The 18,540-nt window shown below is 30.8% G+C and overlaps 1 protein-coding gene across 1 annotated transcript; it reads left to right on the forward strand.

The window, feature by feature from the left end:
• The first annotated feature begins 10,401 nt into the window (after window positions 1-10,401).
• On the forward strand, window positions 10,402-17,328 carry LOC134707449 (uncharacterized). Its single transcript, XM_063567198.1, has 4 exons — window positions 10,402-10,537; window positions 11,387-11,528; window positions 13,544-13,741; window positions 16,707-17,328. Exons 1-4 carry the CDS (start codon window positions 10,467-10,469, stop codon window positions 16,869-16,871), a joined length of 576 nt encoding a protein of 191 aa, XP_063423268.1. The 5' UTR covers window positions 10,402-10,466; the 3' UTR covers window positions 16,872-17,328.
• The last annotated feature ends 1,212 nt before the right edge of the window (window positions 17,329-18,540 follow it).

The raw sequence follows: 18,540 nt of genomic DNA on the forward strand, positions 1-18,540 counted from the left end.
AAAAGAAAGTGCTAACTTATTTTCTTTCTTCTTAAGACGTTCCCGTATGAAGTCAGCCTCATAAGAATAAGAGACAAAGTCGACAAGAAAAGTGGCACAATTGGTCCTCATGGGAATGCCGATAGTTTGCTGAAAAACAGGTCCTCTAAACGTTACAAATTTGTTCTCAATCAAGAAATCAAGCATCTTGCTAATGTCAGTTTCAGAGAATTTTATCTCAATAGTCCATTCCTTTATATTATAACAACATTTTATAGGAAGTAGATTAGGCTGTGTAGGAGTATGATATTGCAAGATTTCTGCACCCCGATAAAAGTCCGTTCTGGGAAAAATTTGACTGTAAGAGGCTTATATCTTACTTGAAACATTGTTTAACATGTCAAAAAATGAAAAAAAGCAAATAAGTCGATACATTTGTTAAGATTTATTTTCATAAAGTGTTATGTGGATTAACTTTTTTTAATTTATCCTACATTTTGGCCCCTTTAAACAGTAGCTCAACTTAAACAATAGACATAATAAGTATAGTTGAAGGTTTTCAACATGTATAGGTACATGTACATGCGAACACATGGGACTTCCTTGTATATTTCCCGTGAATAACTTCACGCGCGTTTAGTGTCTTAAAATAAATGAAGACGTTGAAAGTATATTCCGCTAAGTGACAAAAATAAAGAAGAAAGGAATGTCGTAATTAGTGATTTTGTTGTTTCAAACTTTGAATTACAATCAAGTGTGCATTCAGATATATCCATTTTAAGAGCGGACAAAGTGAAGTGTCTGAAACTAATTTGAAAATACATTTGAAAGAAACAAATTTAATTTGTATTGTGATGATACATATAAAAAAAAATGCTTCTATTTATCCCCGTTTTTTCAATCAATTCAATGCAGGAAAGGATTTTGTGCTCAAATTTATATAACACAATCAAAAACTGATTAAAAACTTATTTAATAAAAAAAAAGGTATGAATAAATCTATCACCTACGTTAAGTTAATTCAAGAGGGCACATCGGTTTAAAAAAACCCTCACATTTAGATACAAAGTGCGAAACTATGATTCATTTGCTTGACAGTTTAACCTGTGGTAGTTGTTCTGTTACCCATATGCATCGCAGTTGAGAAGCGTAACCTTTTTAATCGACACCGACACCTGAAAATTATAACAATAACTACTGTAGTCACCTGGTTATAGTCAACGAAACAAGCTCTCAACTTGTACTTTGTTCACAGGGTAAAGCTTAGGATGTTAATACATTTCCTTTAAATTAGCTTCATTGTCTAATTACCAATATGTGGCTTTTATACCAACATGTGATAAAACGTCTGGTTTTCTTTTGATAATGATAATACAATTATTTTTCTTGTGATTATTGTATTGCGGCATGATCTATCAAGCGTTACAAGCATTGTTTAAATTCGCTTTTTTATTCTTTTCGTTTAATTTGTAGCTAAAATGATGTTAGAAAGAATGAGAGCATCACAAGAGCCCGACTTTTATATCCATAGAAGTCCGAAGATAAATCGTTCGCAAAAAGAAATACATTAAATAAGACAACAGTAGTATACCGCTGTTCAAAACTCGTAAATCTATGGACAAAAACAAAATTGGGGTTACAAACTAAAAGTGAGGGAGATAAAGCAACAAAAACAAATCGCACGAGTATATCAACCTAATTGATGGTAAGGAGACAACCCGAAACTTGAGGAAAATGGCTTTGAAATAAGCATTGAAAGTTTTTATTCTTCAACTAAACTTGACAAAAATATTGTGATAGAAGGGGAATTAAATCAAATAATTTTGTGTTATTGTCCTTTGTTCCTTCGTTGTATTTTTTGTCATAAACAAAATGTGTTTTTGCCAGTAAGAATCAATAATGCTATCTTCAGCTGTCCAATATTTACAAGAGAGAGTAGGGTGTTATCAAAAATATTAGACTAAAATGGTGTCTTGCACGTAAATGTAATAAAGAAAGGATACTATAATAGAATGACACAGCAATGATTAAAATATTTTTTATGGTGATTAAGATACTAAATAAACTCATCATAGATACCAGGATTAAATTTAGTATATTCGCCAGACGCGCGTTTCGTCTACAAAAGACTCACCTTTGACGCTCGAATCCAAAAAAGTTAAAAGGCCAAATAAAGTACGATGTTGAAGAGCATTGAGGACCAAAATTCCTTAAAGTTTTGCCAAATACAGCTAAGGTATTCCATGCCTGTGGTAGAAAAGCCTTAGTATTTCAAATAATTCTAAAATTTTGTAAACAGTAAATTTATAAATATAACCATATCAATGACAATTCATGTCAGCACAAATAGTGCTGACTACTGGGCTTGTGATACCCTCAGGGAAATAAATCTCCACCAGCAGTGACATCGACCCAGTAGTTGTAAATAAACTCATTATAGATACCAGGACTAAATTTAGTATATACACAACTTTGACTGTTGTATTCCTATTTTTTAACATTTTTATCTATTATGTCTGTTTGTTTACATATCGTTGTCAATAAAATGGAATTTCATGCGACTGCTATACCAGTGGGAGATTTAGCTAGCTATAAAACCCTGTGAAATCCACCATTTTTATACATATGAAAATGCCTGTACCAAGTCAGGAATATGATAGTTGATGTCAATTAGTTTGATTTGATTATAAATTTTGTCATTTGATTAAGGACGAACCGTTTTAAATTTTCGTAGTTCATTACTTTTGTGATTTTACCTTTTATCAGTTAGTATGTTCCCTTTTTTTCCACCAACACACACTCTATAAGTGGATCAATATTGCCACCACATTGTTTGTCTGTTCGTCCGTTCGTTCAAAAGTTATTTTTATTGCTCGTCTCAGAAATTAAGCAAAATTTCAAGCAATAAGAGCAAATGCAATCGGTGTCTAGCATACTAATCCTGTCAAGTATGATCTGGGTAAAATATTTCAGAAAGGAGAGATGGGAATGAGAAATTTCAAGGACGTTAGGTGTAACCGAATAAAAACAGCTCAAGTGGCGCGTCAGAGATAATTGTCGTCTGAACGAAATATTATGAATGAACTTAGAATCTTGATTCTCATAGACATATCTTTTAAAATTGTTAAAAATGCTTTATAAAATACGTAATTATTTATTATGTCTATATGAAACACAACAAATCAACCTAAATTTGTACAAAATATTATCACAGCAAATCAAAGGTAACCAAACACAATCAACCATAGTTCTAGGTCAATACAATAAGCAATCCACTTTGAATAAATGTATAAATGTATGAATGTACTTAGATACAAAGGATCAAGTCCTTGCAAGATTTTTAGATTTTTTGTCTTCAACAAAACTTCATGATGTCTAATGTATACATATTTTTGACAATAACTGTTGTGAGGACATGATTTTCTGCACAGTTTTAAAATTGTGCAAAACCAAAATTTTAGGTATGATTTTAAGTTTTGCGCAATGTAGATTGGGAGTGAAGAAAGCGGAAACAAACATGATACGCCCTGTCACGAGAGCTTAAACCAATGGTTGTCGCTGGTGGTTATTTGTCATATTTTTGTTTTCTTTAATCAGGCTGAAGTCTTTATTTTTTTTTATTAGTTTTGAATTTATAGTTGGTATTCGTTATAGTTTTTGCTCGAAGTTGAAGGTTATACTTTAACGCGAATTGTTCGCATCTTGTTTCATTCTAGTAAGCCTTAAAGGTTTTATTAGTCTTGTTTGAACAGCAAGTCTCAAAGGCTATTTTTATCCAGTCGAAATGTATTGGAGACAATGTATACATAAAGAAAGAAATTAAAGGCACCAGTAGTTAAATCATCTAACCTTGATTATTTAACTGAATTAAACAAAATGTAAAATCACAAAAATACTGAACTCAGAGAAAAATTCAATCTTAAAGTTTCTAAACAAATGTCAAAATCAAATGACAAAACACATCAAACACGACTGAACAACAACTGTAATTTTCCTGACTTTGTACAAGCCAATGTTTATAATCGTAATAAAGGTCACTTAACCGTAAGCACCTTTTAAAATAGTTTAGTCAGCATATTATATTAAACATCATCAATTCAAGCTTTTTGTATCTTAAAATAAAACTATTCGAATCGGATATATTTGCATCTGATATTGGAGAGAAGATGTTGCCCTTTTATGATTAGGGACTTTCCGTTTTGAATGTTCAGTATTATTGTGAGTTTAATTTTCATGTTATTAAAGTTACGATTATATGAAAACGCTTATTCAATAGCCAAATGGATGCACAGAAGTAAAAATATGAGTCATATATCTGATTGAATACATCCTCTGCCCACTTTGATTGATTCTGTAACGTTTGTTTCAAATGAGACTCACTTTTTTCAAAAAAACTCAAGTCCCGTATCAGGATCCCGCCAACACAGTGACACTACCAACCAGCACAGAATCAGAACATGTTTAAACTGAGATAATGCACAATTTTAATAAAAGTTTACATGGTACATGGATTATAATTTAGTGCGGCAGACGCGTTATAAATAACAAATAACGTTATAACTTGAATATTTTATATATCCGGTTTTAATTTAATACCTACTTCATGATTGTCCATTTAATGTCGTAAATTTATATCCAGAATTTGTAAGACAATAAAAAATGAAATAACATAAAATTCCCTCTATTTTTGTTTACATGTACTGTGGATTCATTATTATTCGTTGGATACCAATTTTCGTGGATTTCGTGGGCACAGTCAAACCACGAAATTAAATATTCAACGAATAATAATTTTTTTATAGGTTTGAATGCAGACTTCAGCAAAACCACGAATTTAAATATCCACGAATATGCAAGTTTTTCTAAATCCACGAAAATTGGTTCCAACGAAAATAAATGAATCCACAGTATGTAGTTCTTTTAGACGTCCGTGATGTTTTGTCATGTTTATGTTCAATGTTCAATTATTTATTAGTTGAATAGGTGTTGTCCCAGGAACCGTTCGAATCGATTGCAAACATCTGCATTTCAATTGACGACGCACTTCTTTGATACTGAAAATATATATGAAGGGGTCTACCAATGGATTGAGCAAAAGCAAATTGTTAGTGACTTTAACTATTTCCTCGTTGATAATACCAGTCATGTTAGTATAAAGACCATATAATGTTCGAGGTAGCACTGAACAAGCTGTTACGATGATAATGCAACTGAGGGTAATCATGTTATAGCGCATTCGCAATGCTGCTTTGTTTTTCTGTTGAATTTGTAAGTCAGACAAGTGTCCAATTACATTTATCTGCCGCCGATTTCGAATTATTCTAAAAATTGTAACAAGATAACAGACTGCAATTACGGCAACAAATAAGGCATTAGGAATATCTGCAAAGAAGAGAAAACTTTTCTGCATATTATATTTCGGTGCACATGGTGGAATTTGAAAACGTTTGATTTGGTCGACAAACTCCAAAATACAACGACATAGGAAATAAATATGTGGAAATAGAAATCCTAGTCCTATAGCAATATTACTCGTCAAAACTTTCAAAATTTGATTCTGTGTTCTGAATGTGGCATTCAACCTTTGAAGGCACATAAGGATTGTCATCAAAAGAGAAGATTGTATTGCTGCAGCAATAAAATGTTTAAGGAATAGACACTGACCTTGGTGTGCACCATCAGTGTTATAACTGTTCGTGTTGAATGCAATTGTATGCCATGCGTACTCAACCATAACACAGGCGTCACTTATGATCAGAAAAAAACATAAGCGAAAAAATCCGTTTTTAGCTAGTTTTCTGGTTTTAGCTAAAGCAACTGCTGCAAAAACATGAACTACAAGTAAAATTATACATAATGCCACAATAAAAGCCCATCGCATGATGAAATGTAAAAAATAAATTAAAACGGCATTTGCGCAACGTTTCTTTTTAAAGAAAAGTATAGCCAATCGTATTGATTTTATTGTGCATTAAATCACCACGATTGGCTATATTCCTATAAAATGAAACGTACCCGTTGATGTTATTTTTTTATAACGAGCTTTGATATAAGAGAGCACCTGTTTGCTTCCGTTTATATATCCGTTAGTGTAAAATGCTGTTCTATTAACTAAAGAATGAATAATGATCATACTTCAGTGAGTACCTAACAAGTTAATTCAAAATGTTTAAACAGGAATAAGCATCTGTCGTTTCTTGATTAATATTTCGTTTTCATTAAAATTGATTCATAAGAAATTACAAATGAATGATAGCCATCCTGTAATTCAACTCTGACAAGCAGCATAGTAATCAATAAATAAAGCGTATTCTGCGATAAACAAAATTTCGAAAGAAAATTCATGTCAACAAAGCTGTCCATCAATGGATTTTTTTCTTCAGTAAAGACATTTTTCTTTCCAAAAGTATCAGATTTTGCTCTTTCAAATTTGTTTATGTTAAGCTTATCACACGATGGCAAATAAAGCAATTCTGATAGGTCACTTTCGATAACATCGATTGTTACGTATCTGCATTTTACACATTCTCCGATAACAAATGTTTGTGTGTGAGCATTCCTAATGAAGATAGATTTTTAGATCCACTAAATAGTCCGCACATCGTTTAAACTTCTGAAAACACCAAATTTGGAATGGTAGTAGTAAGGTTTTTCAAACCCACTTTTCAATTTAAAAAATGTCGATTTTTGTTGTAATATGACCGTCATTAAATATTAAAATCAACATAAAGTGAAATTATAGTCCAAATTTGATATGAAATGGTTTTTTTTCTCTCTCGTAGAATAAATACGTACCGAACTCAAGTTGAAATTTCAATTTTGCAGCTTTTCCAACATAGCCGCCAGATCGCCCCAGTTTGAGTTTCTACATTATGCATGGTTTCCTTTCAGTGTTCTGTCACATTTAAGCAGGAATATCAAATCCACTATAAAACTTATAATTTATTATATGGAAAAAACTATCTAGCAAAATTCACCTAGAAAAAAACCCGTGACAAAATTGAATACATGTATATCTTTGCCAGGTAGCAATACACCTTCTTATAGTTCTAACGAAAGTTCTTATCTTGGAGAAAGTACAAGTTCGTGGACAATCGAAAAAGAACTTACTCGTCTAAAAATAGAGACTGTTTTAGAAAGCTCACCAGATGACGTATTTGAAATGGGTTTCAGAGAGTTTTTCAAGGGGGATAAACAAGTTATCACTCACTACTTAAAAAAACACTTCCCTCTTTATAAAAGTAATGATGTGCATTTAAAAAATAAAAAAGAGTGCTTTAAATTTACACTTAATGAAATGTTACCAGTTAATTGTGAAGATATAGAAGATGTGGATGTGGCAGCCTTATACAGATTTAATAAAGATATTGAAACAAAATCATTTGTTGAATATACAATGGAATCAAAGCACAGTCATGAAAGAAGTAGGTTGCTAAATTGTTGTGAAGAGGATGACAAAACCAATAAAACTAAGGAAATCACCTGTCAAAAGTAAGAAAAATCATGACAATGTAGAAAATATAGATGTAAAGGAATGTTTCATATAAAATATAGTCAATTAGATATTTATGATCATGTATCATGTATATAGACAGCTGCCATGTATACCCCTGACCAACGTTATCTCACCTACAGAAACATAATGTTACTCTTGTAAGGCATTTAGGCAACAAATGTGTAAAATATCTGTACTATGAGGTAAATTGTGAATATACCATTTTTATAGGGGCATATTGGAATTATAGTAAATTTTATTATGTCATGTATGTCGGAAGGTACATATATATGTTATAGGAGTAGTATGTCGTGAATGTGAGTGAAATATTTGCCACATGACATGTACATTTGCACCAGATCAATTTTTCTTTCAAAGAATTGTTGGTCTTTGATGTAATTTAAATCGCATATACATGTATATATATATAACATGTACAAATGTATTTAATGGAATGCTATTTGACTTGGGAAGGGAGCAACCTTGGAAAATTTTGAAAAAAGATATTTATTTATTTATCCTCATTTTACTTTAATAAATAATGAGACCCTGGTTATGCTGGTATTGAGCTCGAGGTGCTTTGTATTCTGTATAATTTGACATGTTTGATATCATGATAACCTTTGAAACAAATTTGACCAGGGAAAAAATGGATTTCAACATTTTGACAGCTGAAAAAATTTAAAAGATCCTTTTCACATTTACACTCTACAGTTATTCCTTAAAAAGAAGTGTCCAATTCAGATGCGCACAGTTACAATGTACATGTAGCAATTAATCATGTTAATTTGAAGATTTCAAACTAACATGATTTACTTTCCAATATATACATGATATACATATGGCAATGTAAATAATTCTTTCCTTGTTTACATGGACATGAACATGTACATGTACATTTTGTACATGGACATAAATAAGAATGAAGGTCAAGGATACACATTTACTTGACAATTTACTTAGTCATTATACTAGTAACACTCATTCCCTTCATTTATATATCTTATCTGATTAACTGCCATTTCACCTCAACTAACATTTTCTTTGTCTAATTATTAAGACTTGATTCAAATCCTCACCAGACACCATCAGTTATTTGGGCATAACTTATATTATATTTCAGATTAGAGTTATTGCCCTTAGACAGATAAACATATGTGCAATGAAGAGGCCTTGTGAACTTTGTTCTTTTATAAAAACATGTACTACTCCTTGACAAAGACACTATATATTGATATTCTTATATTGATTGATTTTCTTACTTATTTGTTACATTCTGACTAATTAACAAATAATTTTGACAATGACAATATAATGATGTATGTCAGAGAGTTATTTTCCTTTCTGTATACATGGTATATGACATAATTACAATGCAAGTGTAAGTCATAAGCCATAAGTGTTAGAGACCTAGAATCTCTTGATTTGAAATCTTTGTTGACAACTTTTGACCTGAAAGGTTAAAACAACTGTGATGATGTTTGAATGCTTATACCCATGTATGAGTAGGATTAGTGCTTTAACCTTATTGAGACTTGACTTATTTGTGTCTCTGACATCTAATTTAAAGGGTTGAATCAGTTAACAAGCTTCAGAGTGTTATAAGGATTAAATATGCAATAAGGATTAATTGACCAATCATGGGAGTAATAAGGCTAATAATGTCAATCTTGGTTGGAATATGATTAAATGAACAAATTATTTGGTTATATATAAATAAGAATTAAGTCTTAAGAAGACTAGTTTGGGTAAAGAAGGATTGAGTGGACAATCTTAAGTAGATAAAGAGTACCAAAAAGACTAATTGCTATTTGCAATGCTCTTTTCAGTAAATCAGATTTATGATATAGTTGTTTTATTTCTATGCCGCTAAAGGTAAACATACATGTATACATGTAATTACATGTATAGAAATAAAGAGATGTGGTATGATTGTCAAAGATCAACTGTACAATAGAGACAATGAATTCAATGTAAGCAACTGAAGGTCATAGATAAACTTTCAACAATTAGCTACATGTACATGTATATAATTTAATTTTTGATGTAATGCATCTTCTGATTGGCTGACATCATTTTGTTTATCAGGTCATAGACATAATTTTATCATGTGACTGTGACGTCATAAATGTTTTTTTCATGAATTACTCCCTGTTAAAATGGAATTAAGAATTAAATTATAAGAAATGACTGTAATATTTTTTTTCTGTCTATTGGAAATAACATAAAAATTGTGATGCACACTTTAAATAACCCGCTACACAGGTTATTGAGTGTGCACCACATTTTTTTATGGTATTTCTTCATAGACAGAAAAAATATTACAGTCATTCCTTTAATGTAAATCCATATGCTAAAATCATTATGCAAGGAAAAAAATATTAAAGACAGTTAAATGTATAGTTACCTGACAATCACTGCATTACAGGCTTCTGACTTTGGACAGACACATACAGAATGTGACATAGTTTGACAATACAAGGTGTGAGCACTAAATCCTCCACCTTAACTAAGATACAATGTAGTGGTGTTACAGAAAGACATAATATTTAAACAAAATTCGGACAACATCCCCAAAGTGCTTTTAGCACTTTTCATTAAACTTTGGTGACTGTCAGATTTAGTTTAAACAGTATTTATTAATGAAAAATGTCAAGACAAATATTACAATGTTACATAAAGTTCAAATATGGGATTCGGAAACCAGAAGGCATGACTGTCAGATTTATATCTATTAAGATAATATTCCTTTAGTTTTTTTATAAATTTACTGATATGACATTTAGAAGTTATTGATCTTTATTCTCTAATAACACTCATGGCGCAATTGTTTATTAACATAGATAATGCACCATTTTGTTCTGTTATGAAATCATTGATTGTCTAAAGAACAAAGAAGAATGTATCATTTTATTTTGATCTTTTTTAGAATATTTTACAGACTAAAGAACTTTTCTGATCAGTTATTAACTATGACCAACAACAGAAAAAAATGGACTTAACAAACAAAATGTTCCAGGATCTTTTCTTATCCTTTGTAAGGATTTTTGAAATAATGATAATGTAAGTTGAAGTTAATTAGTTATTCATAGCAATAATCCATTCGATTAAGGTGGTACCCAACACTTTCACTAAAATCGATTTGACTTGTTTAATTTTCATAAAATTTTGGCAAAGTATTTACTTTACCCCTTTGACAAAAATATAAAAATTTCAAAAAATTTGAACCAACCAATTTATCAAAAAAATTACACTGGTTATGTAGCAGTTTGACAGACACCAATTTTGATCATTGAGAAGCTTAATATTTCCTTAACAACGCAACCTAATTAAAACGTATAACTGATTTTACAGAGTTATCTCCCTGTAGTGTTATATATAGGTACCACCTTAACCAAATATTGACATCCTATTTTAGTATTATAGCTGAAGATGTTATTTTTGTGGATTAATGACATTATTAATAAATTTTAAAAAAAGAAGGAAAATTGAACCATGCTTTATTGTGAGATTTGAATTTTCTATGGTATGAACATGTTTAACATTTATAATCTACAAATGTAAGATTTTAAGGAATGAATAATGAAACTTTTATTAATCTTAAAAACTCAACCTAGAATCATGCTCTAACAGGAAGGTTTCTGACATTGAAGAACATGAAATGCTATATATTTTATAAAAGGATTTATGCACAATGAACCAAATAAACAGTTATAACTTTTATATGTCAAAATTTGCATGCACAAATTGAGGATATTTATCTCAAATTGAAACATTAAGTACATGAATTTGAAATATAGATTAGCAAATCTGTTTTTCTAACAAAAGTAAATCTGTACTTCTTATTGTATCATTCTTGTTTTAAATCTGTGTTATACATCAAAAGTAAGATTACAGATTATCTACTTACAGTGATGATAATAATTTCCAAGCATATACCATGTCTGTTGGCACCCAAACTATTAGATCAGAACCTGATGCAGTGATATGTAAATTTTTCCCAACAGATGTCCTTCAGTTTACTGAGAAAGTGATAGCAGTGGTTCATGTTGAGGTAATCTTTGGGATTTTATTTTATCTGGATCATTGTGACCTATATTTTGAAATAAGATGACACCGGTTTGTATGAATTTTCTAAAAGTACTAGACCAGTTTACCATACTTGGCTTGAATCATTCTTTACAGAGACACTCAGACTCCTTTATTATATAAATCATATTCCATCTAATCAACTATTAGAATTGAAACCTCCTTTTTAACATGGTTTGATGTTCAAACAAGCTTGAAGAGCCTTCTATTACAGCATTATTGAGTGAGTTGAAACACAAAAATAAAACTTCTGTATAAAAGTAATGAGATGTTGTATGATTGCCAATGAGACAACTACATGTATATTGGTATTCACCAAGTTCAAATGAAATGAAATGAATGTAAGCAATCATAGGCAACTGTAGACATACAGCCTTCAACATTGAGAAAACCCATACTGTATAGTTGACTTCAAAAGGCCTGACCATGAAAAATATGAAATAAAATCAATCAATATCAAGTGAAAAAACTTACATGTGCATAATGTCTACACAGATTATTATTATCAAAAGTGTGATTAATTACCCTTAATACTGGTTAGTCAATTCTTCTCTGTTTATTTTTTTTTTTTGTGTTTTTACAAGCAAACATACATGTAACATGTATATGGTGTATACTGGTAGGTTCAATTAAACTCAATATACATAAACATTAAATAACTTCATATAAATTAATGAACCAACAATAAATGACTAAAAGTATTTTTGGTTGGTTTTAACACTTGTTTGAAGATACATACACTGTTGTAGTGTTTCAAAGTCATTTTATGAATTGTTTTTAAAGACCTCTGTGAATCACAAAAATAAAACAATTCAGCTGACAAATTTCAAAATAAAGAAAGTTGAAAGTCATGCAGTATCCTATAAACTTTGCTAATTTCTGTGTCATTTGGTCACTTGTGAAGATTTGTCTCATTGGCAAACTTACCACATAGTACATCTTCTTTTTTTCAAGTGTACTCGAAAATTGTGCAAATTACTATTGAGCCTATTCAAATATCACAATTTATTGCATTGGTTGCAATGACATTGATTTTCCAGTGAAATAAAAAACGTTAATTTCATGTGTAATGTAAACATGGTTTATTTCACTCCTCTGACGTCATACAACAATAGTCAGGATGTAGATAACATGGAATCAAAACAAATTGTGAAATCAAAGAAAAAGATCTACTTCCTTACATTTTCTACTTTAATTCATAGAAGAAATCATTTGCCAATATAATAAAAGAATAACTAATCAAAGCATTCAAATGTCAAAAATATTCAACTCATGATGAAACAACACTGATAATTAACTCATGTGCAATGCACATTCATGAAATAATGCGTTGTTGGGTCACTCATTGAATATTTGTCTCTATTTGAATTTTTCAATTACAGTTATTCTATAAATCTTCAAAAGCATTATTTTTCAAGAATTTGACACATAACAAAGGTTGGCTGTTTTGTTAACGATACACAGCTTATTTTCCTACTATAATGGTTGTATTGAAATGTGTGTGCATTAATCTTATATATAAAGTAGTTTATGTATTATCATTTAACGTTAAGTCATTTTTTTACATTGGTTGCAATGAATTACATTGATTTTCCAGTTAAATAAAAACCGATAATTTCACATGTGAAATAAACATGGTTATTTCACTCTCTGACGTCATACAACAATAGGTGCTGTCAAGACGTCGATAATGGCAGATCAAAACAAATTGTGAATGCGTAGAAAAAAGATATAGTTCCTTACATATTTTACATTAATTTCTTTAAAGAAGCCGTTTGCCAATGTAATAAAAAGAATAACTAATTAAAGAATTCAAATAATGAAAAGTATTCAACTGGTGACCGAACAACCCTGATGATTAACTCATGCGCTACGCACATTCGTGAATTAATTTGTTGTTCGGTCACCCATTGAATAATTTTCTCTATTTGAATTCTTCGATTAGTTATTCTATAAATACATACTTTATATTGATTAAAGGAAGAGAAGGACAGCAGCTGTGAAAATTTAAGTGTGAAATCCAAAAGAAGAAGAACTGACAATGACAAAACTTCAGCCACAATTGGTCATATTAGTTCTAATTTAAAGGGACAACATACAGGTGAAATGATAGCTGCATTGTCGTCATCAGTGTTTGGTTTCAATAGTATATTTGGGTTTATTGTACAAGGAACAAAGGTAGGTTGTTATTTCAGACACAGATTCAATGGTATATTTGGGTTTATTGTACAAGAAACAAAGGTAGGTCTTATCTCAGACACAGATCTAACCATTACATTGCATCATTTCTGCTGTTTTTACCCCTTCGTTAGATTGATGTATCTTTGACACACTTTCAATTCCATTCTCAATTTTATCATTTAATACAACATGAGTTTTTTTTTATGTTTTCAATAGTTTTTAGAATTGCTGAATAGCATTTATTATGTATGCTCATTTGTTGAATATGTCTAAGCATTTGTATTCTATAAACTGGGTAGATTGATTTTTGAAATTTGAAATGAAATGTAAAAAAAAAGTTTTTAGTTATCCTGTTGACTATACATAAAAGTACAGGTTACAGTGTGCACCAAAAATACTATGAAGTACAACACCATTACCACAAACACACCACTTCTCTGTATTATTGTAAAAAAAATATAGAAGACTAAATAAAGACAGATAGAAATTAACAGCATATTGTCCGAATAAAATTACTTGCCACAGGCAAAATATGTGGTCTAAACAAATTTATGTGCACACAAACTTCGGTTTTATTAATATAAAACTGAGTTTGTGTATGATTGCCAGTGAAATAAACACATATTAAACTTTGCTTTAATGCATTTTTCAAACAATGAAAAAAATATATACCACATAGCACTTCAATCTATAAAAGGCCTTGAAGGACAAAATATGAATCAGTTGTAAAGAAAAAAATATTGCCTTTATTTATGCATACAGTTTGAAAAAAATAAATTGGCAAGAAAAAAAAAAAGCAAAGTGCAACCCCTCAAACGTTGACCACTAACTTACACAAGGAAATTATAAATAGCAAATGATTGAAATGGGTCCAACTATAAAAGGCTAGCTTTATAGTTAGCCACATCTATTGGTTCTATACTACTACTCAAGAAAACAAAATCATCAGAAACTATACTCTTCAATGTTTTTTTTTAAAATAATTTGGCCTCAAGCATCAAAGAAGAGACACTGATTGTCAAAATGCTCATGTAAGTCCAGTAAAATTGGTACATATAAATAAATGTTAATGAGTCATATTACTGGTTTACTGTTAGTCCATTAGAAGATCACCAGTCCAGTACAGCTTGAGTACTGTGATGGTGACCAGATATTATTTGATGTAATTTGCTGGTATTTCTTGTATTAGGTTTTGGATTGTCAAATATTTATGCCTCTAGCATGACTGAGTAGTTAACAGTCAATATTTAGGAATGTATCTCTCATAATCTAGTCTAAAATTTCTATATGTCATGATATTGCTGTACTGTAAGTCAATTTAAAAAAAAGTGTTATACCCACGCTTTAAAAAAATTGGCAGTAAGTTGTTTTACCCCTGTCTGTTGGTCCATCTATCAGTCGTCCGTCTGTTGTCCTTCCAATGGATATTTTCAGGAACTGCACAAAGGATGTCCAGAATCTGGTTTCAGGGTTTATATTAGTTAGCTGATCTATGTGCGGCTTTTTCAGATTCATCTCTCAACAACTTCCTGTTTACCATCAAGCATTTGGCAGGGGTATCACCAGTGAGCATTAGATCACAGTTTAACGTGTTTGTATGATTATTTCTTCATTGATTGTAAGAGGTTTTGGATTTTCAAACTTTAGGTTTTAATTGATCATCAATTATTGAAAAGACATTTATTGTGGACATTGACATCTAGTGCAGTAAAATTGGTATTTCGTAGAGTCTAAAAACAAAATTTAATTGAAGTCAGCAGTATTTATGAGAAATAAGTAATTACTTATCATCATCAGGAGAATGGATGAAAGAATCATATTAAGTGATTTAGTATGTCTCATTTACAGCCCTTGCTGTTGAAGTGTTCCTTCATGGCAAATTAAAAGAATTATAAAAATATCATAATATATTAATGGAAGATTTATGGTACTTGAAAAACCTCAAGGAACATTTAAATGGATTTGGCTATTGTTTTAAGTACTTTTGGGTCATATAACTCTACAACTGTATTGGTCTTTATACATCATGGGCTTTCAAATATTTGGCCTTGAGTGTTTCTGATAAAGATAAATTCAGAAAAAATCTTTGAATGCATGAAATTAATAATGTGTTGTTCTCATTCAGTTTTGAAACCTTCTTTAAATGCATAGGTTTAAAACAGATAATCATGAAAGTGAATATAAACAGGTTAGAATTACTTAAAAGGGAGTCAGAGAGGATGCGTGACAGGGTTATCATCACTTGATTAACATAACCCGTCATATGTCACATCTGGTGACCCTTCCAAATCACATGAGATCACCCACATTTTTTTGGTGGGGTTTGTGTCACTAAATCTTTATTTTTTCTATGTTGTCTGTTTATTTTATACTTTTTTTAGCCAATGCAATGTCTGTTTATTTTATACTTTTTTGACCAATGCAATGTCTGTTTATTTTATACTTTTTTAGCCATTGCAATGTCTGTTTATTTTATACTTTTTTAGCCATTGCAATGTCTGTTTATTTTATACTTTTTCAGCCAATGCAATGTTTGTTTATTTTATACTTTTTCAGCCAATGCAATGTCTGTTTATTTTATACTTTTTTAGCCAATGCAATGTCTGTTTATTTTATACTTTTTTGGCCAATGCAATGTCTGTTTATTTTATACTTTTTTAGCCATTGCAATGTCTGTTTAGTTTATAATTTTTTAGCCAATGCAATGTCTGTTTATTTTATACTTTTTCAGCCAATGCAATGTCTGTTTATTTTATACCTTTTCAGCCAATGCAATGTCTGTTTATTTTATACTTAATGAGTCAAATAAAGTCTTCCAAGAAATCAATGTAGGGACATTCAAGACTTATATTGCTGAGGTTTCCTCAAAAAAACATTTATTGATTGTTGATTCTGTCTGTTATTGTTTGAAGTATTGTCAAGATTTCAGAAGTTGCTGTTACGATTTTCAACTATTTTTCAGGCTACTGCTACATCTCTTCGTACCAGTGGACAATTCTGGGAGCAGCTGAAGAATGGAAATATAAAAAATGCACATGCAACTGTACGCTATAGCCCACAGTGTAATATCTTAACTAAAGAAGGAAGAAGTCAACTTATCGATATATTTTTAGGAATGAAAGTATAACTGCAATGTCTTGAATTGTAAAGAAAGAAACTGTTTATTAAAAAATTATTGACATTGGTTTAATTCAAAAGTGAATATAATCTCTAAAGGAATCCATCCAGTGAACAATTAATTTATTCAAAGTACCTATGGTACTTTAACATTAGGATCTATCATATGTATTATAAATCATATAATTTTTATCTCTTGCTATGTATGACTCACACTTGCCATGTATAAAATTAGGACTCAATCAAACTTGTCATGTTGCTCATGTAAAAAGTCTAATTTGGTAGGTCACATTCTGAAAAAGGGGAGGTGGATTTTTTGTTACAGCATTGGGAACATATCAGCTATCATTTGTGAAATTGATATTCCATAACAGTTGACCAACTCCTGAGTGTGTCTGTAAAATTTACCAATGGACATTTCATTTTGGTCATGTGAGCTTATGTCATCACTTGGCATGTCATCCGTCTTCGTAATTGTAAACTATTTCACAATATTGGTCCAAATACCTTCAAATTTTAGATAAATGTTCCATCGGGTATCTTGTTAATAAAGTGTATCCAAAGTTTTGATTTGTCAATGAACATGGTCGCCATTGCTAAAAAAGAACATAAGGGTAAGATACAGTTTTTGGCTTTTATCTTAAAGAACTTTAGCAGTGAGAGCAAAAGTGACAGGAGTTAAGGTGATATATATGTCAAAATTAAAGTGCTATGAAATCAAGATTACTATCCATAATAATGTTATCTTTATGAAATTTTACTTACTGTTTTTGGTTGTTTTCCTAAATACTATAACAGATAGAGAAAGTTTTAATGGCAACACATGTTCAGCTAAGTAAGATAATTCAACATGATCAAAATAGTCAATTAACATCTTAAGGATCCTGCCTTTTGTCTAGCATTGACCTGTGGACAGAGTCAAAAAGCAAGACATGTGTATGATGTTTTCAGTGTTAGCCTTAGCGGTGGTAGCGTCAACAAATTATAAGGATTTGGTATAGTTAATGGTGAACCATTAATAATGGTAGGCCAATGTTAAAAGGTATGCAGAATTGCAGATGTATAAGCATAGTAACACTCAAGCCTGAACTAAAAACACGAAAAAGGAAACCAAGCACATCTCATTTCCATGGAGAAAATTAGGCCCAGCCCCTGTCATGGTCTACTCTATTGACTTTGAAACTTTTGCTTAGTTAACATGTATTAGCTTGTGATTTGATTAGTTTAAGATGAATAGTAAACGATATTTGGTAGATGCATTTTTAGTTAACATGAAAATAATTAAGCCCCACCCCTTCATTATGGTTCATTTGTAAGCGTAATTTCATTCCACCAGGTTTTTAATTCCAGGTAACTGTATTTCACTAGAGAATATTGGGAGAGATTCGTTTGCGCCAAAAATGTGTCCTATTGGGCCACAACTTTTTTTCTCCAATGTCACTTTTGCGCCACTTGTTTTAAAATTACATGGTATCATTTGCACCAAAAAGAAAACATACGATTGCGCCAATTAGAAGAAATATGACGTCCCTTCTCCATATTCCGACTTGGAACCGGCAGTTTACACGGAAAATGTTGCTGCATGGGTTCTTCCCAATTTAGGAAATGAATAAAACATTTCATAATAACTCATGTGGAATGCTTGGATGTAAATAGTGTGAAAGCTTTGATCTCGTTGT

Source organism: Mytilus trossulus, chromosome 1 (assembly GCF_036588685.1).
Source record: "Mytilus trossulus isolate FHL-02 chromosome 1, PNRI_Mtr1.1.1.hap1, whole genome shotgun sequence".
NCBI classification, from domain to species: Eukaryota; Metazoa; Mollusca; class Bivalvia; order Mytilida; family Mytilidae; genus Mytilus; species Mytilus trossulus.